The sequence below is a fragment of the Passer montanus genome, unplaced genomic scaffold (assembly GCF_014805655.1).
Source record: "Passer montanus isolate IOZ18808 unplaced genomic scaffold, ASM1480565v1 scaffold123, whole genome shotgun sequence".
NCBI lineage: Eukaryota > Metazoa > Chordata > Aves > Passeriformes > Passeridae > Passer > Passer montanus.
In genome coordinates this window covers 1,049,557-1,074,938 of record NW_024359056.1, presented here as the reverse complement: position 1 = coordinate 1,074,938, position 25,382 = coordinate 1,049,557, and the positions used below count along the sequence as shown (strand labels likewise).

The 25,382-nt window shown below is 51.6% G+C and overlaps 3 protein-coding genes across 4 annotated transcripts in view; 2 read left to right on the top strand and 1 right to left on the bottom strand.

Moving 5' to 3' along the window:
* The first annotated feature begins 884 nt into the window (after nucleotides 1–884).
* On the top strand, nucleotides 885–4,015 carry LOC120497183 (D(1) dopamine receptor-like). The gene is made up of 3 exons (XM_039698369.1): nucleotides 885–3,240; nucleotides 3,432–3,561; nucleotides 3,884–4,015. Exons 1-3 carry the CDS (start codon nucleotides 1,997–1,999, stop codon nucleotides 4,013–4,015), a joined length of 1,506 nt encoding a protein of 501 aa, XP_039554303.1. The 5' UTR covers nucleotides 885–1,996.
* A 3,539-nt stretch (nucleotides 4,016–7,554) lies between these two features.
* R3HCC1 (R3H domain and coiled-coil containing 1) lies at nucleotides 7,555–19,852 on the top strand. Of its 2 annotated transcripts, XM_039698358.1 has the most exons (8): nucleotides 7,555–7,578; nucleotides 8,079–8,194; nucleotides 9,117–9,254; nucleotides 9,815–10,940; nucleotides 11,083–11,255; nucleotides 14,307–14,377; nucleotides 16,710–16,805; nucleotides 18,364–19,852. In XM_039698358.1, the coding sequence occupies exons 2-8, from the start codon at nucleotides 8,100–8,102 to the stop codon at nucleotides 18,495–18,497; spliced, it is 1,833 nt and encodes a 610-aa protein (XP_039554292.1). In that variant the 5' UTR covers nucleotides 7,555–7,578; nucleotides 8,079–8,099; the 3' UTR covers nucleotides 18,498–19,852. The 2 variants fall into 2 exon arrangements, with proteins under 2 accessions (XP_039554292.1, XP_039554293.1); XM_039698359.1 differs by lacking the exons at nucleotides 7,555–7,578; nucleotides 16,710–16,805; nucleotides 18,364–19,852 and adding an exon at nucleotides 16,659–16,684 and having other exon boundaries at nucleotides 7,990–8,194.
* A 149-nt stretch (nucleotides 19,853–20,001) lies between these two features.
* The window catches only part of LOXL2 (lysyl oxidase like 2), a 62,058-nt gene continuing 56,677 nt past the window's right edge, over nucleotides 20,002–25,382 (bottom strand). Inside the window, exons 11-13 of the mRNA XM_039698360.1 lie at nucleotides 23,852–24,023; nucleotides 22,853–22,964; nucleotides 20,002–20,388 (exon numbers count right to left, since the gene is read on the bottom strand). Of these exons, the coding sequence (XP_039554294.1) occupies nucleotides 20,309–20,388; nucleotides 22,853–22,964; nucleotides 23,852–24,023 (364 nt within the window). The 3' untranslated portion in view covers nucleotides 20,002–20,308. The remainder of the gene's footprint in view (nucleotides 20,389–22,852; nucleotides 22,965–23,851; nucleotides 24,024–25,382) is intronic.

Here is a 25,382-nt window from a genome sequence, read left to right as displayed (position 1 = left end):
CTCAGGCTGTGCCAGGGGAGGTTTAGGTTGGAAATTGGGACAAAATCCTTCATGGAAAACATCAGGCACTGGACGGGTGGAATCGCCATCCCTGGAGGGGTTCAAAGTGTCTGGAGGTGGCACTTGGGGACACGGGTGGGGGTGGCCTTGGCAGGGCTGAGGCCACACTTGCACTCCATGGTAAGAAGGTCTTTGCCAACCTCCACAGCTCTAGAATTTTACATGTTGGAGCTCCCAAGGAGGAGGAGCTGGTTTGTATCTCAGAGAAGGATTTCCTGGGAGCCTCCTGCCTTGGGATGTGCCACCATGAGCTGCCACTGCCACCCTGTGCTGTGACAGATCAGTGCCACCGTGCCCTGTGTGTGACAGATCCAGTGCCATCCTTCCCTGTGTGGCAGATCCAGTGCCACCACTGCTGTGTGTGACAGGTCCAGTGCCACTGGGCCCTGTGTGTGACAGATCACTGCCACTCTGCCCTGTGTGGCAGATCCAGTGCCACCACTGCTGTGTGGCAGATCAGTGCCACCCTGCCCTGTCACAGGGCACTGCCACAACTGCTCACCCGGACAGCAGTGACAGAATCCCGGTGTTTGTTCCTGAGATCCTGAAAATCTTCGTGCCCGGAGCGGGGTTGGGAGGGAAACGCCCGGTGGGGCACAGAGGGCAGAGCAGTCCTGGGGGACAGGGATCTGCCAGGACCTTGGGGTATCCTGAGCAGGAAAGGACCCAGAACCCCAAATCCCAGCCTGGAGCGGTGCTTAATTAGAGCAAGCTGCGGCCGCGGCACGGGGACAGCGAGTGCCCGGACACCCCGGAGCGAGCCCGGGCTGTGCCTTCAGGGAATGTCGGCTCCTTGCTGGGAAGGGGGCCCTGCCAAGGCCACCCCCACCCGTGTCCCCAAGTGCCACCTCCACACCTGACTGCAAAAGGATCTTGACTTTCTGGTTAATGTTTCCAGTTATCCCTGAGGTGAAAGCTGATGTGGAACGAGCTGGGAATTAAGGAAATAATTATGAACTTGAAAGAGAAGCAACTTTACACCACTTTACTGAAAGTAAAATGTGTTTATCAAGGATTAAAAAATGTATCCAGGTGGTGATCAGTATCCTCACTGGTTCTGCAGGTAACCTGTGCTGAAAAAAGATCTGAGGCTGCTTTGTGTGGGACTTGCAAAATAAAAACTTCCAGGTTTGCGCAGGAGTTTTAGATGTGTTTTTTTTCATTTTTTTTCCTGGAGAAGGCATTTTGCAGTGGATAATAAGTGCCAGTTTTGCACCAGCTCAGGGCAGGGAGGAGTGATTGGTTTGGGGTCATCTCTGAGCTGTGACTCAGCGCCTGGGCACTGAAATCAGGCACCTTTTCTGCAGAAATCACCACCAATTTCTGTGCTCATTTGCATTGAGGACCCTCAAATCTGACTGAAATGATTATTTTCCCCCTCAAACCTCTCGCTGAGTTCCCAGTGACTCACCCTGTGGATTCACATCTCTCCCGGCTCCCAGGGGCAGATCCCACCTGAGGCAGCTGCAGAGGGATTTGGCTCCGGAGGGAAGAGCAGCCGGGCTGTGAGCAGGGGCTGAGGAGCAGAGGGAGCTCAGACCCCTCTCACTCCCGGCAGCGAATCCAGCCTGGCCTTGGAAGGGATCTGGGAATTCTGCAGCAGGCTCAGGATCACCGGCAGCTGAAGAGGAGAGAGGAGAGGGAGGAAGATTCACAGCAAAGCCTCCCCAGCCCCGGAGGTGAGTTCTGGCTCCCGGGAGCAGCAGAGGAGGGAACTGGCTGGGAGGCAGGAGGGAAAATCCAAACTCCAAAAATCCAAAAATCCTGTTGGCAGAGACCTGGAAGAGACCTCAGCTTCCAGCTCTTTTCCTGGGCTGGCAGCAGGACTGGGTTGCAGCTGGGGCTTCAAGGAGGAGAAAAGGGAAAATGGGCTCTGGATGCTGATGGAGCCTTGAGCAGCTGCGAAACCTCGGCAGGACGGGATAAACCGGGAACCATGGATGGGTTTCACCCCTCGGCAGGAGGAGCTGGGCAGGACGTGCTCAGTGCCACCAGCTGGGCAGGACAAAGCCTCTCCCCGCTGTCCCTGCGGGTGGTGACAGCCACCTGCCTGTCCCTCCTCATCCTCTCCACGCTGCTGGGGAACGCCCTGGTGTGCCTGGCCGTGCTCAGGTTCCCACACCTGCGCTCCAAGGTCACCAACCTCTTCGTGCTGTCCCTGGCCGTGTCCGACCTGCTGGTGGCCGTGCTGGTGATGCCCTGGAGAGCTGCCAGCGACGTGCTGGGCTTCTGGCCCTTCGGGGCTTTCTGTGACCTCTGGGTGGCTTTTGACATCATGTGCTGCACGGCCTCCATCCTCCACCTGTGCCTCATCAGCCTCGAGCGCTACTGGGCCATCGCCGACCCCTTCTGCTACCAGAGGAGGGTGACACAGCGCCTGGCCTTCGTCACCATCGCGGTGGCTTGGCTGCTGTCCCTCCTCATCTCCTTCATCCCCGTGCAGCTGCAGTGGCACAAGGAGCCGGAGCTGCCCGGCCGAGAGTGGCTGGGCTTTAACGGCTCTGCGCAGGAGGGGAGCTGTGATTCCAGCCTCAGCAGGACCTACGCCATCTCCTCGTCCCTCATCAGCTTCTACATCCCCGTTGCCGTCATGCTGGGCACCTACGGGCGCCTCTTCCGCGTGGCCCGGCGCCAGCTCCGCAGGATCTCCTCCCTGGAGAGGCCGGCGGGGCACGCCCGGAGCTGCCCAGGCAGCCCCGACCGCCCTCGGGAAACCTCCCTGAAAAACTCCCTCAAGAAGGAGACCAAGGTGCTGCAGACCCTCTCCATCATCGTGGGCGTCTTCGTGTGCTGCTGGCTGCCCTTCTTCGTGCTCAACTGCCTGGAGCCCTTCTGCCACCCCGAGCCGTGCGTCAGCCGGGCCGTGCTCAGCACCTTCACCTGGCTGGGCTGGGCCAACTCTGCCCTCAACCCCATCATCTATGCCCTCAACGCTGAATTCCGCGGGGCGTTCGCCTCCCTGCTGGGCTGGGGCTGCCCGTGCCGCGGCAGCGCCGTGCAGACCGTGACCTTCAGCAAGGAGCTGGCGTCCTTCCACCCCGACAGCTCCGAGCACGGCGCTCTGCAGAGCCTCAGCCCGCCCCAGCTGCTGCCCCACGCCGTGCTGCAGGTGGAGAACCCCGAGGAGGCCTTGGAGAGGATCTCTGTGTGCTCCTGTCTGCCTCAGAATGCCCTTCCTGAGTGTGGAACCCCCTGAGTGTGGAGCTGGCGTCCTTCCACCTTGGAGCACGGCGCTCTGCAGAGCCTCAGCCTGCTCCAGCTGCTGGCTAACACTGTGCTGCAGGTGGAGAACCCCGAGGAGGCCCTGGAGAGGATCTCTGTGTGCTCCTGCCCACCTCAGAATGCCCTTCCTGAGTGTGGAACCCCCTGAGCGTGGAGCTGGTGTCCTTCCACCCCGACAGCTCCGAGCACGGCGCTCTGCAGAGCCTCAGCCCGCCCCAGCTGCTGCCCCACGCCGTGCTGCAGGTGGAGAACCTCGAGGAGGCCTTGGAGAGGATCTCTGTGGGCTCCTGCCCACCTCAGAATGCCCTTCCTGAGTGTGGAACCCCCTGAGTGTGGAGCTGGCGTCCTTCCACCTTGGAGCACGGCGCTCTGCAGAGCCTCAGCCTGCTCCAGCTGCTGCCCCACGCCGTGCTGCAGGTGGAGAACCCCGAGGAGGCCTTGGAGAGGGTTTCTCTGGGCTCCTGCCCACCTCAGCACGCCTCAGAATGCCCTTCCTGAGTGTGGAACCCCCTGAGTGTGGAGCTGGCGTCCTTCCACCTTGGAGCACGGCGCTCTGCAGAGCCTCAGCCTGCTCCAGCTGCTGGCTAACACTGTGCTGCAGGTGGAGAACCCCGAGGAGGCCTTGGAGAGGAGCTCTGTGGGCTCCTGCCCACCTCAGCACACCCTACCTGAGTGTGGACCCCCCATCTATCTGGGGAGGATTCCCCTGCTCACCAGCAGCGCCTTCCATTGAGCCAGGCTGGGGAAGGAGCGGTGGGAAGGTCTCCAGCAGAGAGGGGAGCTGGGACGTTCCTGCCACGCCTGAGGAGCTGAGGGTGATGAGGGTGTTCCACCCTGGTTGAATCCCAGAGTGGATTCCCAGGTGTCTCCAGCCCTGTTTCTGCAGCTGAATTTTGGGCCCAGCCCAGGTGGGCAGCTGGGATTTGTGTTGCTGCTTTCTCCAGTTCACCCATGGTTAAAAAACCTCACGTTCTGCAAAAGATGGAAGTGGCAGGGCTGGAATTCCTCTTTCCCGGTGGCTTCAGCGAGAAAGCAGAGATGGCTGGGTCTCCTGAGCCTCTCCGTGGTCAGGAAGTGAAAACCCAGCTGTGCCTGAGGGGAGAGGTGGCTTTGGCCACTGCCCTTGTCCTGTGGCCACCAGCCCGAGGCTGCTGGGTGGGGACTGGCCAAATCCAGCTGGTCACTGCCCAAATCCAGCTGGTCACTGGCCAAATCCAGCTGGTCACTGGCCTGGGGATGCTGGATAGGGACTGGCCAAATCCTGCTCCCTGGTTGCCAACTGCTGCTGGCAATGCTGCCTGGAGCTCTGTGGGGCCATGCTGGGCTGTGTGGCACCTCCAGCCATGGAAAACCAGTGGATTCTGTGGGAAGGAGGCGATGGATTTCCCAGGATAACTCGGCTGGGCTCAGCTCTGGCTGTTCCTGTCCCCAGGAATTCCATGGATTTCCCAGGGTAACTCTGCTGGGCTCAGCTCTGGCTGTTCCTGTCCCCAGGAATTCCATGGATTTCCCAGGATAACTCTGCTGGGCTCAGCTCTGGCTCTCCCTGTCCCCAGGATCTCATCCTGCAGGTCTGGCTCCCTTCCTGGAGCTCGGTGCTGTGCTTGGGAGCAGCTCCGTGTCTGGAGCTGCTGCAGGAAGGGTTTGGTGGCTGAAATTCTGCTCTGGCCGTGGGGCAGGAGCTGGCAGTGCCCGGCTGAGGGTCCTGGCAGGGATCACAGCCCTGCGTCAGCCCCTGGATCTCTGGAGCCCGTGGCAATGAGGGTGTCCGAGCCTCCAGAGGGAACGGGAGAAAATCCACAGCCCTGTCCTGGTTTCTGCTCCTCCACTGCCCAGTTCCCCCCCTTTTTGCTTTATTCTCCCTCTGATTCCCTTCCTCCTCCATTTCATCGCGGATCCTCCTCCGGAGCTGCCTCATTTCAACCACAAAGGCTCTCCAGGAGCTCTCCTGCTCCCCAATCAACCTCGGGAAGTTTCTGTCTCATCAGAGGGGGCAGGAGCAGCTCCTGGGCTCCATCCCAGCCCCGGCGGTGACTTTGGGAAGGAGGTTTGATCCCTGCCTGATTAAAGCCGGCTCATCCCTGTGAATCCCAGACATCCTCAGCTCCCCCTCCCCAAAACAAAGGGAGAAATCAGCCAGTGCTGATTACAGAGCCCAGTGCTAATTACAGAGCAATGAAACAGAGCCCAGTTAGAGCAGGACCGGCGTGGGAGGGGAGCAGAGCGGGATTTTTCTAGGGAAGCACTGACAGGATTCCACAGCATCCACGGGATTTTTCTAGGGAAGCACTGATGGGATTCCACAGCATCCACGGCATCTCCCTGTGGGACTGCCAGGAGGATTTTGGGTCAATCCAAAACAATCTTGGGGTTTTTCAACCTAATTTAGATAAGGAATTGTTGGTTTGAGATCATCTGGAACCCCTCAAGGGACTGAGTTCATCTGAACGCTGCTGTAATGTTTATAATTAATATTTATAATTCAGGGTGTTGTGTGGTGCTTGGAGCTCCTGGCGTGGCAGCAGGAGGGAATGGGAGCGCCCAGCTTTTCCCAAAACCGTTTTGGAAGAGTTTCTTGATGGTTGTGGCAAAATTCTGGGGCTTAATCCAGGGTGGTTTGCAAAGGAATTGGGGGAAAACAGCCAGCTCGGTGTGTCTGTGGAGGGAATGGGAGCGCCCAGCTTTTCCCAAAACCGTTTTGGAAGAGTTTCTTGATGCTTGTGGCAAAATTCTGGGGCTTAATCCAGGGTGGTTTGCAAAGGGATTGGGGGAAGCAGCCAGCTCGGTGTGTCTGTAGTGAACAGGGTGAGCCTGCAAAGGAAAGACAACAAAGAGAGTGAAGTGACTCTTTGTGTGTCCCATTACTACCTGTATTTAATTCTTTAATTAAAGCAATGTGTTTAATTATCGTTCATTTTCCTGCAGCAGCTCTGACCCAGCAGCAGAAGGGACCAAGTGGTGACAGAGCCAACCCCAAACGTGCCAGGCTCTGGAAGAAGTCCCGGTGTGTTGCAGACATTCCTGAGGGCAGGCTGGGAAACGGGAACAGCTCCGAACTGGTGGGACTGGGGCTGCCTTTGGCACAGACCCCCTTGTTCACCTGGCTGCAGATGCAGCTCCTTTTCCCCTTTTCCCCTTTTTTCCTGCACAGGTTTCCCCTGTAATCCCACCAGGAAGTGTCTTCCTCCTTCTCCTCCCCCTCTTTTCCCATCTTTCCCAAATTCCACATGGGTGGGTGAAATTCTTCCAGCCTGGGGCTGATCCCAGAGCAGGGATTGAGGCAGGATTTGTGTCTGACCCTGCTCTGTAACCCCAAAAACCACGTCAGTCCTGCAGCTCTGGGTGTGCCATGGGTGACCTGGGGACAGGTTCTGGGATTTTTGGGAGAGGAGCAGAGGGGCCTGAGAAAAGTGGTATTTGCAAAAGAGGGAAAGGAGGAAAAACATCAAATCCACGTGGAAGTCAGCAGATAGAGGTGAAAAATTGGAGGTTCCTCCTAATCCAAACCATTCCATGATTTCAATGTGTTTGGCTGGGGCAGGCAGGGAGTGTGGGAATTAACCCTGTGCAGGTGATGTGGAATTGTGCTGCTTTCCCAGCTGGAATTGCAGGGACACAGCCTGGGACGGGGAATTACTGCTGACCTTAAAGCGACTTTTCAGCAAGAAAAACCCAGGAATTTTAGGAAGAATGGACTTAACAGAGAAAGGGGGAAACGAGCTCAGGGGAAGATAACGGGATGCGGCTGCCGGGGGTTGAAGTCTTGCCTGACTTTGCTTCCAGACTGGAAACCTGCTCCTATTGTCAGGGAAAGTCGGGACGGTGTCCCGGGAAAGCCGAGGCCGGGAGGGTTTCTTAGGAAAGCCGAGGCCATTACGCTGACCCGGGAAAACCGAGGCCGGGGTGGTGTCCCGGGAAAGCCGAGGCCGGGAGGATTCTCAGGAAAGCAGCTCCGGGCAGGCTGAAATGAGCCCCGGCTGCCCCAGTCTCAGGGGCGATCCTGGAGCGCTCGGAGCCGGACGGGGAGAGCCGGGATGGAGCTGCCCGGAGGGCTCGGGAGAGCCGAGCCGGGAGCTCCGCCGGCAGCAGAGGGGATGGAGCCGGGCGGGGAGGAAGAACCGGGACAGAACTGGGATGAGGGAGAAGAGCCAGGACAGGCCGGGAGGAGCCCAGAGGGAGCGGGACGAGCCGGGACGGGAACGGAAAAGCGACCGTCAGACGGGAGGAGCGGGGATCGAGCGGGAGGAGCCAGAACCAGACCGGAGAGGACACCGGGGCTGCGGGGGCGGGGGAGCGGTGGGTCCGGCGGGGATGGGGGATCGGGGGGCTCGGCGGTGGGGTGGTGATGATGATGATGATGGTGATGGTGGTGGGGACGGGAGGCAGCACGTGGCGCTGGGGTGCGCTGGGAGAAGGGGGGGCAGGGGCATGCGGAGAGCGGGATGGGGTGTCCGGGAAAGGGGGATAACGCAGTGCAGAGATGCTGGGGATGGCCGGGGTGGGGGGTTTGGGATGCCCAGGGATGGGGGATTTTGGGATGGCCGGGGCGGGGGGTTTTGGGATGGCCAGGGATGGGGGATTTTGGGATGGCTGGGGCAGGGGGCTTTGGGATGCCCAGGGATGGGGATATGGGGGTGCAGATGGAGTCAGCACAGAGGCGGGTGAGATTTGTAGGGGGTGCTGGGCACCCATGGGCGGGGGTTCGGGGCTGCTCCTGTCTCTCTCCCCACGTGTGCCCCGTCCCTCTCCCCACGTGTGCCCTGTCCCTCTCCCCACGTGTGCCCTGTCCCTCGCAGGCCGCCCTGGCGCTGTGCTCCATGGATGGCGTTTTCCTGTCGCCCAGCGAGGATGAGTTCGTGGGCAGGATCGCGGAGGAGCTGGAGCACTTCATGGTGCAGGGCCAGCACCACCGGTGGGGGCTGCAGGGACACCCGGGCACCTCGGGCTTTGCGTCGTTTTCTGGGGTGAAAGCAGCAGCGTTTGGGGTCCGGCTGCGGAGCTCCAGTGCTGGGATGGGTGTGGGATCCCCTCCCCTGGTCACACCTTCAAGCGGGGTTTTGTGGCCATTGGTGGCTTTTGCTCATCCTGGGCTCACCTGGATCTGTTCCCAGTCCGGTGACCTTTGGAGCCCTTGAGGTGGCCGGTGCCAGGGTGCTGCTCAGGAGCAGGGGTGGCGGTGCTGAGCTGAGCTCCCTGCCAGCTTGTCGTGGCCTTAAATATTTGTTTCAGTGCTTTTTTTTAATAAAGTGTTTGGCAAAGAAATTCCCTGTGCCATTGTCGAACACTCGGGGACAAACCATGTGACAGCAGTGACATTGAACGTGGAGTTTGTTTATCCATTCTTGGTTTATTCCTGGTTTCCGTGTGGGAACTGGATTTGTAGAGAAATTTTAAAGTTTGATAGAAGGTTTATATAGTATATATTTGTATATAAATTTTGAAATAAATACTGATTTAGAAGGGTTATAGCATAAGATAGATGTTGTTGAGAGAGAAATGAAATTAGACTCAGCCTGGGAGGGAGGGGGTCAGTCACAGCTTTCTGCTGCTGCTTCCCAGCCTTTCCCATATGGATACAGCAGGAATTGGGGTCCAGGCCAAGGCCTTGGGGTCAGGCATTCCCAGCCTCCCCACACTCCATTTGATGTGTAAAATGTGTCTGGCTGCAAATCTGGAATGACATTTCTGCTCTTTAATATCATCAAGTCCTGCTTGGCTTTTTCCTGATTTAAATCCCATGCTGGGAATGACCCGGGGATGAGGTTATGACATTTTTCCATCATTCTCATCCCTTCCTGCACGTTTCTGATGCCCTGAGCCCTCTCTCCTTTCAGAGTGCTCCTGTTCCCACCCCTGTCCAGCCGCCTCAGGTACCTGATCCACCGGACTGTGGAAAACATGGAATTGCTGAGCAGCTTCTCGGTGGGAGAGGGCTGGAGGAGGAGGACAGTCATTTGTCACTCTGCTGTCAGGTGAGCTGTGCTCCGTTGGGTCAGGGCTGACAACGATCGTGGAATCCTGGAATGGTTTGGGAGGGACCTGAAACTGATCCCAGTGCCACCCTTTGTCACCTTCTGGGGACACCTCCCACTGTGCCAGGCTGCTCCAGGCCCTGTCCAGCCTGGCCTTGGACACCTCCAGGGATCCAGGGGCAGCCCAGCTGCTCTGGGAATTCCCTCCCAGTCTCCCATCCATCCCTGCCCTCTGGCAGTGGGAGCCATTCCCTGTGTCCTGTCCCTCCATCCCTTGTCCCCAGTCCCTCTCCAGCCCTCCTGGATCCCCTTCAGGCTCTGGAAGGGCTCTGAGCTCTCCCTGGAGCATTCCCAGCTCTCTCAGCCTGGCTCCAGAGGGTCTCCAGCCCTCGGATCGAGCACACAGTCACCCTGTCCCATTTAAGGTCTCCGTTACCAATGGCACCTCCCAGACCCTAAGGAACAGCGGGATTTTCCCTTTGGGAATTTGATGCTCCTCCTTTTCCTCTGGCAAGCCCCACATCCCTGCGCATCCCCTCTCACCATCCCCTCCTTCCCAGGCTTCCCAACGAGACCTCGAGCGACCAAAAACCCGGGGCCAACCCCGCCCGGCCGCCGCGCCCGGCGCAGCCCTGGGGCCGGGGGGGCCGGGGCGCCCGGCCGCGCCACGCCGGGGACCCCCACGGGGACAGCTCCCGCGCCTCCGTGGGCTCGGGCAGGATCACCAGGCCGCCCAGGAGGAAGCCAGAGAAAGCCCTGTACGTGCCCAAAGGGATCCGGAAAAAGGCGAATTGGAGGGAGCGGGAGAGCCCCGAGGCGGAGCCCGACGGGGACGCGGCTCCAGGAGGTGAAAGCTGCCCCAGGAATTCCATCGGGGACACCCAGCGGGAGCTGGGCAAGGGTGGAGGCAGCCCTGGCAAGGAAGAGCACGTCCCGGGAAAAGGCAGCGCTGAGCATCCTCTGTGTGAGGAGCAGGTGCCATCCTTAGGGAATAGCGGCGATTCCTGTGAGCAGGGAAGTCGGGATAAAGACTGTTCCCATTCCACATCTTCTGCACTCAGCAAACACCCACCCGAGGCAGGAGAGGAAGAGTCGAGCCACGCCGGCAGCACCATTCCAGAAGGCAGCGAATTCCAGGGCCAGCTGCAAGGGGAGAACCAATCCGGCCGGGATTGCGGAGGGTCGGAGTGTGGGAGAAGCTCCGTGCCTTTGGAAAACCATGGTGGCAGCAGGACAGACCCGCCTGTGACAGTGACAGACCCGCCTGTGACAGTGACAGACCCACCTCAGACAGACCTGGCAGTGACAGACCCCCCAGCCCTGGAAGCGCAGACCTTGGAGGGCAGCAGGAGCCAGTCCCACCCTGGAGAGCAGGATCCCCGGAATTCCGAGGGAGGCCGGGGTGTTCCCCCGCAGCAGAACCCCAGCGCTGGGCAGGTGGAGCAGGACCCCCCGCAGAAGGTTCTGGAAGGCCCAGGTGAGGCTCTGGCTGCGCCGGAGCCGCTCCGTGGCGGAGATCCCGGCGCTCCGGGGCCGATCCGCGGCGGGAAGGAGGAAGAGGAGGACAAGGAGGGCTCGGATGTGGCCGAGGCGCTGGGCAGGGGCCTGGATTTGGCTGCAGGGGACAGAGAGGGGACACGGCAGAGCGGCCTCGAGGACGACTGCACGGCAGAGCTCCTGGCAGAGGTGATTATTGAGGGGAAATCTGGGAAAAGGGGCAAGGAGTCGCTCCCCGGGAGGAGATTCCGTGTGGGGCTGGCTGAGGTGAGGGGACGGAATGGAGCCTGGCTCCTGGTTTGGTTTTTAACCCTTGGTTTGATCCTCGCAGATCGTGGGGAATTTGACGGTGAAGGACATCAGCATCGAGAGGGTCAGCGTGGATTGTCCCGGCCACGGAGAGGCCCAGCTCAGCGAGGGCGACTTGGGCCACGTCACCGAGATCTACGACTTCCCCTCGTCGCTGAAAACCGAGGATCTGATGGAAATGTTCTCGGATTTCCAGTGAGTGACCGGGGAGCTGAGCAGGGCCGGGAGCGCAGCCAGCCTGGCCCTGGCTGCAGATTCTGAGTTTCACCTCCCTGTGTGCCTCAAGGGGGCTTTGCCTGCAGTTCAGGCCTGGTTTAAAACCCAGCTTTACCCCAGGGCTCTGGCATCCAAATTCTGAATTTGGCTTTTCCTGCAGTTCAGGCCTGGTTTAAAGCCCAGCTTTGCTCCAGGGCTCTGGCATCCAAATTCTGAATTTTAGTTTCACCATCCCCTCTCCGTGTGCCTTAAAGGGGCTTTTCTTGCAGTTCAGGTCTGGTTTAAAGCCCAGCTTTACCCCAGGGCTCTAGCACCCAAATTCTGAATTTTAGTTTCATCTTCCCCTCAGCTTTCCCTGGCTGCAGATTCTGAGTTTCACCTCCCTGTGTGCCTCAAAAGGGCTTTGCCTGCAGTTTAGGCCTGGTTTAAAGCCCAGCTTTACCCCAGGGCTCTGGCATCCAAATTCTGAATTTTAGTTTCACCTTCCACTTGGTTTTTCCTGCAGTTTAGGCCTGGTTTAAAGCCAGCCTTACTCCATGTTTCTGGCTACAAAATTCTGAGTTTTAGTTTCACCTCTTTGTGTGCCTCAAAGGGGCTTTGCCTGCAGTTTAGGCCTGGTTTAAAGCCCAGCTTTACCCCAGGGCTCTGGCATCCAAATTCTGAATTTTAGTTTCACCATCCCCTCTCCGTGTGCCTTAAAGGGGCTTTTCTTGCAGTTCAGGTTCAAAGGGGCTTTGCCTGCAGTTTAGGCCTGGTTTAAAGCCCAGCTTTACTCCACGTTTCTGGCTACAGAATTCTGAGTTTTAGTTTCACCTTCCCCTCAGCTTTTCCTGCAGTTTAGGCCTGGTTTAAAGCCCGGCTTTGCCCCAGGGCTCTAGCATCCAAATTCTGAATTTTAGTTTTACCTTCCCCTCTTGTGTGCCTCAAAGGGGCTTTTCCTGCAGTTTAGGCCCGGTTTAAAGCCTGGCTTTGCTCCAGGACTCTGGCATCCAAATTCTGAATTTTAGTTTCACCTTCCCCTCAGCTTTTCCTGCAGTTTAGGCCTGGTTTAAAGCCCAGCTTTACCCCAGGCTCTGCCCCCCCGTTCTCCACAGCCAGGCCTGGCTGGCTCCATCTGAAAACCGAGGATCTGATGGAAATGTTCTCGGATTTCCAGTGAGTGACCGGGGGCTGAGCAGGGCCGGGAGCGCAGCCAGCCTGGCCCTGGCTGCAGATTCTGAGTTTCACCTCCCTGTGTGCCTCAAAAGGGCTTTGCCTGCAGTTTAGGCCTGGTTTAAAGCCCAGCTTTACCCCAGGGCTCTGGCATCCAAATTCTGAATTTTAGTTTCACCTTCCACTTGGTTTTTCCTGCAGTTTAGGCCTGGTTTAAAGCCCAGCTTTACCCCAGGGCTCTGGCATCCAAATTCTGAATTTTAGTTTCACCTTCCCCTCTCCGTGTGCCTTAAAGGGGCTTTTCTTGCAGTTTAGTCCTGGTTTAAAGCCCAGCTTTACTCCACATTTCTGGCACCCAAATTCTGGGTTTTAGTTTCACCTTCCCCTCAGCTTTTTCTGCAGTTCAGGCCTGGTTTGAAGCTCAGCTTTACTCACGTTTCTGGCTACAAAATTTTGAGTTTTAGTTTCACCTTCCCCTCTCTGTGTGCCTCAAATGGATTTCTCCTGCAGTTCAGGCCTGGCTTAAAGCCCATCTTTACTTCAGGGCTCTGGCACCCAAATTCTGAATTTTAGTTTCACCTTCCCCTCAGCTTTTCCTGCAGTTTAGGCCTGGTTTAAAGCCCAGCTTTACCCCAGGCTCTGCCCCCCCGTTCTCCACAGCCAGGCCTGGCTGGCTCCATCCAGGTGGAGATATTTGGTGCTTTTTTGGAGACATTTTTGTTGGCTCCTGAGTGATTCCATCAGAGTTTCCAAGGAGAAGGGCTCAGTCCTGGGATGCAATTGGGGAATTCCGGGGAATGAGCTTGGATTGGAGACAGAGCCAGGTTCAGTGAGGCACAGCTGAGTTCTGTAAAAGGCACCTTTCCCTGTTTTCCTCTCTTGGATAATTCCTGGGTTAGATGGGAAAATTCCCTCTACAGATCCCTTCAATGAAACCAAATAAACGACATTTTAAAATCATATTATTCTTTAAAATTATATTTTAAATCATTTTTCAGTGAGGGCGGAGCTGAGTTCTACTCCTGTTTTCTTCCCCCTCTTTTGAGACAATTCCTGGATTAGATGGGAAAATTCCCTCTAGAGATCAATTAAACCAAATAAATAAATAAATTACATTTAAAAATTATATTTAAATTATTATTTAAAACTATATTTTAAGTAATTCTTCAGTGAGGGCAGCTCTTGAATTCGTCTCCTGTTTTTCTCCCCCTCTCTTTGGATAATTCCTGGATTAGATGGGAAAATTCCTTCTACAGATCCCTTCAATTAAACCAAATAAACTACATTTTAAAATGATATTTAAATTGTTCTTTGAAAGAATAATTTGTATTTAATGGTTTAAATTTATATTTTAATAATATTTAAATAATTCTTCCTGCATTGTGTGCTTCCTCAAATTTCTTTTTCTACTCTCTGGAAGTGAAGCAGAGCTGGAAAAGGACAGATCCACTAGGACTGGAATATTTTTGAATATTTTTTAGTTTATTAGGATTGAATATTGAATATTAGGAATATTTTTGAATGCCTGCTCTCAAATTCCCATTTCCCACTGACTCTTTTTGAGATTTCAACCCAAAATCACTTCATAAATCCCTTGGTTTTTATTTTTATGCCTGGGGAGCACTTCAGAAATGTCAATATTTTGGTGCTAGAAGCCAATCCCTGCAACTGAGGTTGGGTTTGAGAGGAAAAGGAGAATTTGGGGTAATTTCACATTTAATGTCCTTTTTCCCTTCTTTTCCTGCCCTTTCCCCATTTAAAATGGGAATAATGCTTTGGGAAACTCCACAACCCACAGAAAACCCCTCCTGGGCTGCTGGGTTTTGTCTGGGCTTCGTTTTTCTTGACATTAATTCAAATTATTCTCTTTTCTTGCAGCGAGAGCGGCTTCAAAATCCAGTGGGTGGATGATACCCATGCCCTGGGAATCTTCTCCAGCCTCTCCACAGGTACTGGGGGTGGGATTGGGGCACCCAGAGCTCCCCAGTGCCCTCAGCTGCTGGGCAGAGGGATTTATTTTATTTTATTTTATTTTATTTGTTTTATTCTATTCTATTTTATTCTGTTCTATTTTATTCTATTTTATTTTATTCTATTTTATTCTGTTCTATTTTATTCTATTTTATTTTATTCTATTTTATTCTGTTCTATTATTCTATTATTTTATTTTATTCTATTTTATTCTAATTTCTTATATATTTTAATATTTATTTTTGTATTTTATTTTAAATTTTATTCTATTCTATTTTAAATATTTTTATCGTTTATTTGTCTATATTTTACTTTTTGTATTTCATTTAAATATTTTTATATTTTATTATATTTTATTTAAATTGTTATTTAATTTTACTTTTTATATTTTATTTATTTTATATTCTATTTTTTCATATTTTATTTTTTTAAATTTTATTTTAATTTTTTTTCCTGCTCCTTTCCATCCTGGAAGGGTTTTGGGAAGCTGGAATATGGAAACTGGTTTTTAATTGCCTTGGCTGCAGCTGTGTGCACTCTTAGAAATAACTAGTAACAATAATGATAATAAAGTGGATTTTCACTTTTTTCCCCCCATTTTTTGTCTTTTATGACTTGAAAAAAATCCAGTGAACTTCCATCACCTCCCAGGGATACTGGGAGTGGGGATGGCACCACAAATCCGGATAAACTCATTTTTTTGGGAGGACAAACAGCCCAGGGGAGCCCAGAGCCAGCCCTGGGGCTCCTCTCACCTCCCAGCAGGTTCTGCTCTTTTACTTGGGATTTCCTCTCAAAGTGCAAAATTCTTTTAAAAACCCCTTTTTTTCCTGTTTTTTGGGGTTGCTGCTGAGGTTCCCACCGTGACCTCAGCCCCGAGCAAACGCTGGGGTCACGGAGTGGGTTTGTGCTTTTGGGGGAGTTTTTGGTGGGGAGATCTCTGAGGAGTTTTGTGGTAGGAGTGAGGGATGGACGGGATTTTTGTACCAGTCTGGAAACTTGTTTTGGGGTTTTTTTGTGTTCTTTAAAGATTTTTGTGTTAGGATTGAGGAATGGACGGGATTTTTGTACCATTGTGGAAACTTTTTCTGTTTTTTTTTTTGAGATCTTTAAAGAATTTTGTGTTAGGAATGAGGAATGGACAGGATTTTTGTACCATTGTGGAAACTTTTTCTGTTCTAATGAATCACTGTCACAATCTAATGCAGAAATGGAGCAGGTGAAGAACAAGGAGGAGATCAGAAAATGCCCAAAATCCTCCATCTTGTGTCCTGCCCACCTCCATTCTGAAAACCCTAAACTTTTCCCTCCATCCTAAACTTTTTTCCATCCTAAACCTTCTATACAAAACTTTTCCTCCATCCTAAATTTTTTCCATGCTAAACTTTTTTTTTCCACTGAACTTTCCTTTCCACACTAAACTTTTTCCTCCACACTGAACATTTTTTCCATACTCAACTTTTTTCCATACTAAACTTCTTCCATACTAAACTTTTTCCTCCATACTAAACTTTTTCCATGCTAAACTTTTCTTTCCACCCTAAACTTTTTTCTCCATCCTACTTATTCCTCTACACTGAATTTTTTTCCATCCTAAACTTTTTCTTCCACACTAAACCATTTCTTCCATAATAAGCTTTTACCATACTAAATTTTTCTTCCATACTAAACACTTTTTCCTCCATACTGAATTTTTTCCTCCACACTAAATTTTTTTTCCATCCTAAACTTCTATACCATTTCCTCCATCCTAAACTTTTCCCATCCTAAACATTTTTTCCCATCCTAAACTTTTTCCTCCATGCTGAACATTTTCCTCCATACTAAACTTTTTCTTTCCTACTAAATTTTTCCTTTATCCTAACCATTTTCTTCCACACTAAACTTTTTCTTCCATAATAAACTTCTTTTTTCTGTACTAAAAACTTTCTCCATACTAAACTTTCTTTTCCATACTAAACTTTTTCCATACTAAACGTTTTTTTCCATACTAAACTTTCTTTTCCATATTAAATTTTTCCATACTAAACTTTTTTTCCACACCAAAACCCCCAAGTTCTCACTGTGATCAGCCACACCACGATCTGTTTCACACTCGTGGATCCCAGCTCATCCCAAAGCCTTGGGAGCTTTCTCCATGGCTGGAGTTAAAGGCAGAGTTCTGCTGGGGGTCAGGACAGGCAGAGAAATCTCCCCTGTGCCCGGGCTTCCAGCACAGCTTAATGGGAATTTTGGGGTAAATTCCCTTTTTTCCTGCAGCCTCCCAGGCCCTGATGTGAATTTTGGGGTGAATTCCCTTTTTTCCTGCAGCCTCCCAGGCCCTGGGCCGCCGTTTCCCCTGCCTGAAGATCCGGCCCCTGATCCACGCCAGCAAACAGGCCAAGCTCAAGGCCCTGCAGAGACCAAGTAAGGCAGAATTCCTAAATCCACCCCACTTCTCCTGGTCCAGATGACAGATTCCATCATTTTTCTGGTTGGGTTTTTTGTGGATTTCCTGGCACTGAGCTGTGGTGTGGAATTTTGCTGGAATTCAGATTTAATTCTGGTTTTTTGGTGTAATTTGCTGCTCTTTTGGGCAGCTGGAAGGGAAGGGTTGGGCTGGAATTGGGATTTTTTGCCAGGCAGAGCCATCAAATTCCTGGGGAATTTTCTCTTCCCTCTCCCCCTGGCAATCCAAAGGAGACAAAGCCAATCTTGTGGTTGGCATAATTTTATTCAGGAAGGAGAAATGGTGAAGCTGAGCCGTGAACATCAGTTGATTGATTACCATTGATTGATTATTGATTGATTGATTTCATTGCCTTTCAATCACATTGATCAGGTCCAGTTGCCACAGGAAAGCAAAGCCATGAACCTCAGCAGCAGCAGAGACTCTGAAGCAACAATTCCTGGCATTTTCCAGCTCACTGCAGTCAGAACAAATTCCAATTTTAGTGCTTTAAAGGGACACTGTCACAGTGACAAATTCCTGAGTGTCAGCACTGCTGCATTTAAAGGAAACATCCAAAAATTTGGTTTATTTGCATCTCCCCTTCATCTGTTTTGTTTTTTTTTTCATTTATTCACTATTCTGAATCAGGTTAAATGAAAATAGAAATATTTTAAATTTATTATTTCTTAATAATTAATTAATTAATAATTAAATGTAATAATTAAACATAAATTCTGTTGGTATCCAGTTTCAACAAATTTGGATTTTTATTAGCTGACAGTGTCTCTTTAAAAAAAAAAATTAATGAATTTTTTTCCCCTTAATGAATGAAACTTCTGGAAAAACAAAGAAAGCCCCTCTTGCTGTGTAGACAACAACTGCAAATTGATGAAGGATTAATTAATTAATTAATCCCCATATCTAAATTATTGTGGAAATTCTGGTGGATTTCCTTGCAGATGGAACTGCAGCAATCCAAGAAATGGAGGGCACTGACCACGGGGCTTCCCAAATTATCTGAAATATTTACATATGATTTAAAATGCAGATTTTTTTAAATTTTCCTTGCTGTTTTCTAAGAGTTTTGGCAGCTGGTTTGAGGAGTTTCAGTTGGATAAATGGATAAATTGCCTGGGTGTTTCCAGGCATGGAAAGGATGGGAATTTTGTCAGTTCACAGGGATGGGATGTTGGGAATTTTGTCAATTCACAGGGATGGGATGTTGGGAATTTTGTCAGTTCACAGGGATGGGATGTTGGGAATTTTGCCAGGAATAATTTCTGGAAAAGGATGGGGACCAGTTTTCCACACAGCAGAAGAGCCCTGAACCTTTATGATGACCACACAATGTAAAATATGGAATATGAAATTCCATCATCCTGAAAAAAATCCCAATTTATTCACCGCGACAGAAAGATTTGATGTGGATAAACGAATGAAACAGCAGGGAAAAAAGCTGATTTTTGGGATTTTAAGCAGGAATTCCCCCCTGCCCGTGCCCCAGCTGGGTCAGTGTTTCCCTTTTGTCCCCAGAGCTGCTGCAGCTGGGCAAGGAGAGGCCGCAGACGGACGCGGCGGTGGCCCGGAGGCTCGTGTCCCACGCCCTGGGCTGGAGGCACCGGCAGCACGAGGATTTCCAGCCAGAACCCTTGGAGCAGGAGGAATAATCCCAAAAAACCCAAACCAAGGCTGTAAAGATGAGCATGGCTGTGCTATTAAATGCATGCGGAGCAGGCAGTGCCACGGGGCTGTTCCTTTAGGGAGAGTTGGGAGTGGGGATTCTTGTTCGGGGTTTTTTGGAGCCCTGGGAAGTGCTGGAATTCTTTGTTGGGTGTTTCGAAGCAGCTGGGGCACCTGCAGGAATGAGGTGGTTTCTTTATTCCTTCTTCCTGCTCTGTTTTCCAACAAAAAATAGGCATTAAGAGTAAGAAAAATAGGATTTTTTTGGGGCCAAAATTCAACTCTAAGCAAGGGCAGGAGTTCAGAAATCTGTTCCACGTTTGTTGTAATGTTGCTGTTCATATATCCCAGAAAACTGACAGGCAGTGAATCCAAGCTTTAGGGAATTTTTTACTTATTTACAGAGTCTCAAGAGCCTGAACTTCCCTGTTGGTGAGGAAAGTTGGGATCTGCTCATTAGGATTTTCCTGTGTGCCCAGAGCTGGGTTTAAAATGAGCTTCCAGCCCCATCCCAGGCTCTGCTCGTGCTGCAGTCTGGAATTCTGAGGAAAAACTGGAATTTTATCATTGCCAGGGGTTAAAACCCTTTGCCAGCCGCCCTCTGGGGCACTGGAGAAATGACAAATACTCAAAATATTTCTGCATTTCGAAGCCTCACAACATCCCTGTGAGGTGGGGTTTGGGGCAAGTTTGCAGCCACTTGGAATCCCCTGTGGAATCAGCTGGAATTCCAGACAACTTTGATCTTAGAAGAGGGGGGGAAACCCCCAAACTTCCAGGAATTGTGAGGAGAAATACGCCAAGGGCTTCCAAAGTGATTTTTTGTTTCCAGGGAAATGGATTTTATTGGAGCTCTGTGTCCTCAAACAAACAGAGGAGCACCGGGAATTCCCACAGGAGGAGATCCTTGGGGATGAGAGGCAGAAATTCCCTCTGCAAGGTGCACAGGGATCATTCATCCTCGAAAAAAAGATGGAAAATGCAGCCAGGAGGTGATTCTTGGATGGGCACAGCACCTGGTGGGTGGAGGATCCCTGTGGGATGGGAATTTCCAGCCCAGAGGCCTCATCCCTGGGAATCTGCTGAGTTCGGGGTCACTTCAGGGAGCTTTGATTCCATGTGAGATTCCATATGAGATTCCCTGTGAGATTCCCTGTGAAATTCCAAATGAGATTCCTTGTGAGATTCCATGTGAAATTCCCTGTGAAATTCCAAATGAGATTCCCTGTGAGATTCCCTGTGAAATTCCACGTTCTGCTCCCCTCCGGAGCGCGGCCGTTGTTGGATCCAAGCGTTTCACTGCAGTATTAAATTCAGCTTTACACTGTTGTGCTCACAAAAAGCTGCTCCTTTTTTTTTTTCCTGTTTGTTTTTTCCTTTTTTTTTAAATTTTTCCTTCCTTTCTATTTCCTTGCTAAACTGGAGTCAGTGCTGAGGAGGAGTGCAGGAAGCAGCAGCACAAATGGGCATCAGGAGTGGAAAAGAGCTGAGAATTCCCAAATAATGCCTTGGAAGTGAAGGATAAAGGCACTTTGGGGTGGCTGGCGCCCAACCTGAGGCGAGGAGTGCTGCAAAATGTGGGAGAAATCTTTGGAATGGTGAAGAGCTGGAGCTGAGGAGAGCTGGAATTGCAGGAGGCACCGAGGGGTGGCCTGAGCACCTAAACTGGGGAGGGGGAGGCTTCTTCAGGGATGATTCACCCGAAGTTCAGAGTTTGGTGGAGGCTCCATTTCCTGGGGTGCAGTGGTTCGGGAAGGGCCGGGGCAGGAGTCCTGGCTTCCTTAAATTAGTGGGAATTCTACCGGGCAGCCACGTTGTTATTTGTGAGTCCCCTGAAGTGGTCGAACTTCTGCTCCGTCTCCTCGCTGAAGGAACCGCCTGGAGGGGCCACGGGGAGAGAGGGGTCAGCAGGACAGGGAAAAGCACTGGGAGCACTGGGAGAGGCTGGGAACAGCACTGGGAACACTGGGAGAGACTGGGAAAAGCACTGGGAGCACTGGGAGAGGCTGGGAACAGCACTGGGAACACTGGGAGAGACTGGGAAAAGCACTGGGAGCACTGGGAGAGGCTGGGAAAAGCACTTGGGAACACGGGGAAAACCCTTGGGATCACTGGGAGAGGGAAAAAGACCTAGATCACTGGGAGAGCACGGGGAAAACCCTTGGGAACATGGGGAGAGCACAGGGAAAACACTTGGGAATGTGGGGACAGGGAAAAACCCTTGGGAACACTGGGAGAGGGAAAAAGACCTGGATCACTGGGAGAGCACAGGGAAAACCCTTGGGAACACCAGGAGAGCACAGGGAAAACACTTGGGAACGTGGGGAGAGCACAGGGAAAACACTCAGGAATGTGGGGAGAGGGAAAAACCCTTAGGAACACTGGGAGAGCATGGAAAAAACCCTTGGGAACAGGGGGAGAGCACAGGGAAAACACTTGGGAACGTGGGGAGAGGGAAAAACCCTTGGGAACACTGGGAGAGTGCAGGAAAAGTACTTGGGAGCACTGGGAGAGGGGATAACCCTTGGGAACACCAAGAGAACATGGGAAAAACACTTGGGAACGTTGGGAAAGTGCAGGGAACACCAGGAGAGGGGAAAACTCTTGGGAATACAGGGAGAGCATGGAAAAAACCCTTGGGAACACCAAGAGAACATGGGAAAAACACTTGGGAACGTTGGGAAAGTGCAGGGAACACCAGGAGAGGGGAAAATTCTTGGGAACATGGGGAGAGCATGGAAGAAACCTGTGGGAACGTGGGGAGAGCACAGGGAAAACACTTGGGAATACTGGGAGAGGGAAAAACCCTTGGGAACACCAAGAGAACATGGGAAAAACACTTGGGAACATTGGGAAAGGGTGAGCAGGGAAAAGTGCTTGGGAATACCAGGAGAGGGAAAAACTTGGGAATACAGGGAGAGCATGGAAAAAAACCCTTTGGAACATGGGGAGAGCAGAGGGAAGACACTTGGGAATACTGGGAGAGGGCAAAGCACTTGGGAACACCAGGCGAGGGAAAAGCCTTTGGAAAATGGGGAGGGCATGGAAAAAACCCTTGGGAACACTGGATGAGTGCAGGGAAAACACTTGGAATCACTGGGAGAGGGAAAAACCCTTGGAAACATGGGGAGAGCATGGGAAAAACCCTTGGGAACAGGGGCAGAGCCCAGGAAAAACCATTGTGAGCACAGGAAAACCAGTCAGGAACACCAGGAGAGGGAAAACCCCATGGGAACACCAGGAGAGCTTGGGGTGAGCAGGGAAAAGGATTTGGAAACACTGGGAGAGGGAAAAGGACTTGGGAACCTTGGGAAAGTAATGGGAAAACCACTTGGGAACACCAGGAAAGCACAGGAAAAACCTGTGCAGGGAAAAACCCTTGGGAACACTGGGAGAAGGAAAAACCCTTGGGAACACTGGGATTGGGTGGAACCAGTGCCCTGGAAATGAAGGCCTTAAAGGTTTGGGGTTAATTAAATGAAGTTTTAATTAAATCTTGCCCTAACTGGCACATGCAGGAGGCCCCAGGAGGGCTGGATGTGGATTTGCAAGACTGAATTACCCAAATGTCGCTGGTTTGGTGCTTAAAAAATAAAGTGAGGCCCAACGAGGCCTGTGAGGGGTGAGGGCTCTGCTCTGAGCCAGAACCAAACCCTAATTTTTCTCTAATTAGGACAAAGTGAAAGTTTAAACCTTTGTTTTTAACCAGAAATATCTCCCAGCTCAGCTGCAGAGCCCAAGCAGCAGCTGGAATGGGCTTCACTTTCCTGAACTAGGTCACAGTCTGAAATGTGACACACAAAATGAGAATTTTCCATTGAAATCCCAACAAAATAATGAGAAAAATCTGGATTTTTTTTTCCAGGAAAAACATTCATTGAAGAAGGGAATTTTCAAAGCTGGTTTTACTTGGAGCTGGGCAGGGAGTTGTGTGAATTCATTTTGTGTGGCAAAAACAGTCCTAAAAAGCCCCCAAGTTAATTCCATTTCAATGGTTTTGACAATGGAATAATCCAAATTTAAATTAGTTTGGCTTTGATATTTCCACGACCAAAAAGAAAAATACAAAATGATAATATTTTAAATTTTTCCAGGGAAACAGAGATTCCCCTGACATTCCAGGAACATTTTCATTCCTGCCTGCTACAGCAGACCCTCTCCCACTGCTTCATTTGTTTTCCAAGAGATCCGAAGAGATCCCAGCTTGGCAAAATAATTTGATTTTGGGCAGAAGGAATTTCCCAGGACACTGGGATTGCACCAGAGCTTTTCAGGGGGGGAAAGCATTAAATTCCTTATTTGAGGGGAATCCTTGGGGCCTGCTGGAGGATTCCAGCCTCACCTATGTGGCAGTTGTACATCCAGATGCGCTGCCCGTCGTAGCGGCTCCGGCACTTCATGACGTTGTTGGAATAATCCGACTCTGCCACCTCGTAGTTGGGGTTGATCACCACCTGGGAGGGGTGGGGGTGTTGAAAGGGGGATTGGGCAGCATCAGTTGTGCTTTACAGCATTTTGTTAGCAAAAAATGAAAATACGATGTGCTTTGTAAGGAGAGAGAAATGACTTGAATAAAGCCGGGTCGGGGAGTAAAGGATCAGTGAGGGAATCCTGGGATGGTTGGGATGGAAGGACCTGAAATCCCATCCAGTGCCACCCCTGCCATGGCAGGGACACCTCCCACTGTCCCAGGGGGCTCCAGCCTGGCCTTGGGCATTTCATGGATCCAGAAAATTCCATCCCAGCCCCTCCCCACCATCATCCTTCCCAATATCCCACCCAAATCTCCCCTTTCCCAGTGGGAGCCATTCCCTGTGTCCTGTCCCTCCAAACCCCAAAATCTCCCTCCAAACCCCCACTTCCCATTTCACAGACAGAAATAATTCCTCTCCTTTCCCTCCTCCCCAGTGCCAGTGGCTGTTTCTGAACCCAGACAATTCCCCCCATGGTCCTGGCCCAAATTCCTGCAGAAACCCCACAAATGGCACCATTTAATCCCAAAGTTCAGGGAATGTTGATTACAAGCAGCTCCATGAGGGGTGCTGTGCTTTGGGGGTGTGACAACACTGTCAGCAACATCAGCTGGGCTGGGCCTAGCCAGGATTAGCTGGACATGGACTTTTTAAGACTTTAATCTCCAAACTGTGCTCATGGCCCTGATTTTTCCCTTGGAAGTGTTTGTTGATTATCCTGGTGGATAATCCTTTGTCTTTAAGGCATCTGGGAATAGAATCCCTTTATAAACAGAAGTTGGAGGTGTCAAATGCACAAATGTGGTAAATTCTGGCTCTGACTGGTAAGATAGAAGCAGTGGGGGTGTCAGGAATGCTGTCTGTCCCACCTGGAAGAGGTAATCCCCGGGGGGGACGTCGGTGATGTCGATCCACTGGCAGTCGATGTCGTGCCGATAAACGTCCCAGCAGCCAACCGTGATCCCCTGCTCCCCAAAATTGGCACACTCGTACTGCTTCTGCACGTCTGCAGGAGGAGAATGAAGGCAAAAAGTGTTCAATCTGCAGCAGAAGTCCCAGAAAATTCCTGGTTGTTCCCCATGAGCAGTGGTAAACTCCACGTGTGGTGTTTTGGGTGGGATTTCAGGAGGTGCCACCTTCCAACTGCAGCAGCTGGAGGCTTCTTTTGGAATTAGCCCTGTCCAACCTGCCCTGAGACCTAAATTAAATCCCTTTTTTTTTTTGGGATCACAATGTTTCATAGTAGCAGGAAGGGCAAAAAATCCACAAAGAAACCATCCCTTGGAGCAGCCCCGTCATTTCCCAGGAATATTCCACACAGAGCTGGCTGTGCCCAGGCCTGGCTGCTTTTACTGATTCATTTTTAAAGCAGCAGAATGTGAATTTATCAGCAAAAACCAGCAGCTGGAGCAGCTTCTTTCACCCTGCTCAGAGCTGGATTTTCACCCGGGAGACACTTCCTGCTTTTAAACTGGGATGTGTCAGCCGGGCCTGGGGAACATTCCAGCACTGCTGGGCACAGCAGAAGTCAGGAGAGAGCCTGGAGTCCCTGGTGAGCAGTCAGAGCCCAGCAGGGTTTGGGTGACGCTGGACTCGGGGGACACTGGGTTTTTTAAGCCCCACTGCTGGCTCAGCAGAGAATTAAGCTGAGCTTTGGCCCAGCAGGACTCCACGTGGTCAGGGCTGGGCACAGCAGTGGGGGGATGCTGATGCAACACCTTGGATTTGAGCCCAGCCTCGGAATCGGGAGCAAATCCAGGGCGTGAGGGAGCAGGGAGACAACGGGAGTGGGACCTGGAACCACTCTGTGTCACCCCAGCTTTGGGAAGGGTATCCCAGCTTTGGGAAGGGTATCCCAGGACTGGGAATGGGTATTCCAGCTTTGGGAATGTGTATCCCAGGATTGGGAATGGGTATCCCATCTTTGGGGATGCCTATCCCAGGACTGGGAATGGGTATCCCATCTTTGGGAATGGGTATCCCAGCTTTGGGAAGGGTATCCCAGCTTTGGGAATGCCTATCCCAGCTTTGGGAAGAGAATCCCAGCTTTGGGAAGGGTATCCCAGCTTTGGGAATGCCTATCCCAGGATTGGGAATGGTATCCCAGCTTTGGGGATGTGTATCCCAGCTTTGGGAATGGGTATCCCAGCTTTGGGAAGGGTATCCCAGCTTTGGGAATGCCTATCCCAGCTTTGGGAATGCATATCCCAGGATGGGAAGGGTAGAATGCCTATCCCAGCTTTGGGAATGCCTATCCCAGGATTGGGAATGCCCTGGAACCCTGCACAGAGACCCAGCAGGGCCCATCTGCAAAGCTCAGCTCAGAGTGAGGCCCAGACAGGGCCTAATTCAGACCCAGTTACTTAAGATTAAAAAAAAAAAAAAAAAAAAAAAAAAAAA

Excerpts from the sequence above, each read along its gene's own strand:
- LOC120497183 (XM_039698369.1), top strand. The coding sequence starts at position 1,997 with ATGGATGGGTTTCACCCCTCGGCAGGAGGAGCTGGGCAGGACGTGCTC. Across the intron at positions 3,241-3,431 it reads CCTCAGAATGCCCTTCCTGA|CGTGGAGCTGGTGTCCTTCC; the intron begins GTGTGGAACCCC and ends GAACCCCCTGAG. Across the intron at positions 3,562-3,883 it reads AGGCCTTGGAGAGGATCTCT|GTGGAGAACCCCGAGGAGGC; the intron begins GTGGGCTCCTGC and ends ACTGTGCTGCAG.
- R3HCC1 (XM_039698358.1), top strand. The coding sequence starts at position 8,100 with ATGGATGGCGTTTTCCTGTCGCCCAGCGAGGATGAGTTCGTGGGCAGG. Across the intron at positions 8,195-9,116 it reads GTGCAGGGCCAGCACCACCG|AGTGCTCCTGTTCCCACCCC; the intron begins GTGGGGGCTGCA and ends CTCTCCTTTCAG. Across the intron at positions 10,941-11,082 it reads CGGCAGAGCTCCTGGCAGAG|ATCGTGGGGAATTTGACGGT; the intron begins GTGATTATTGAG and ends TGATCCTCGCAG.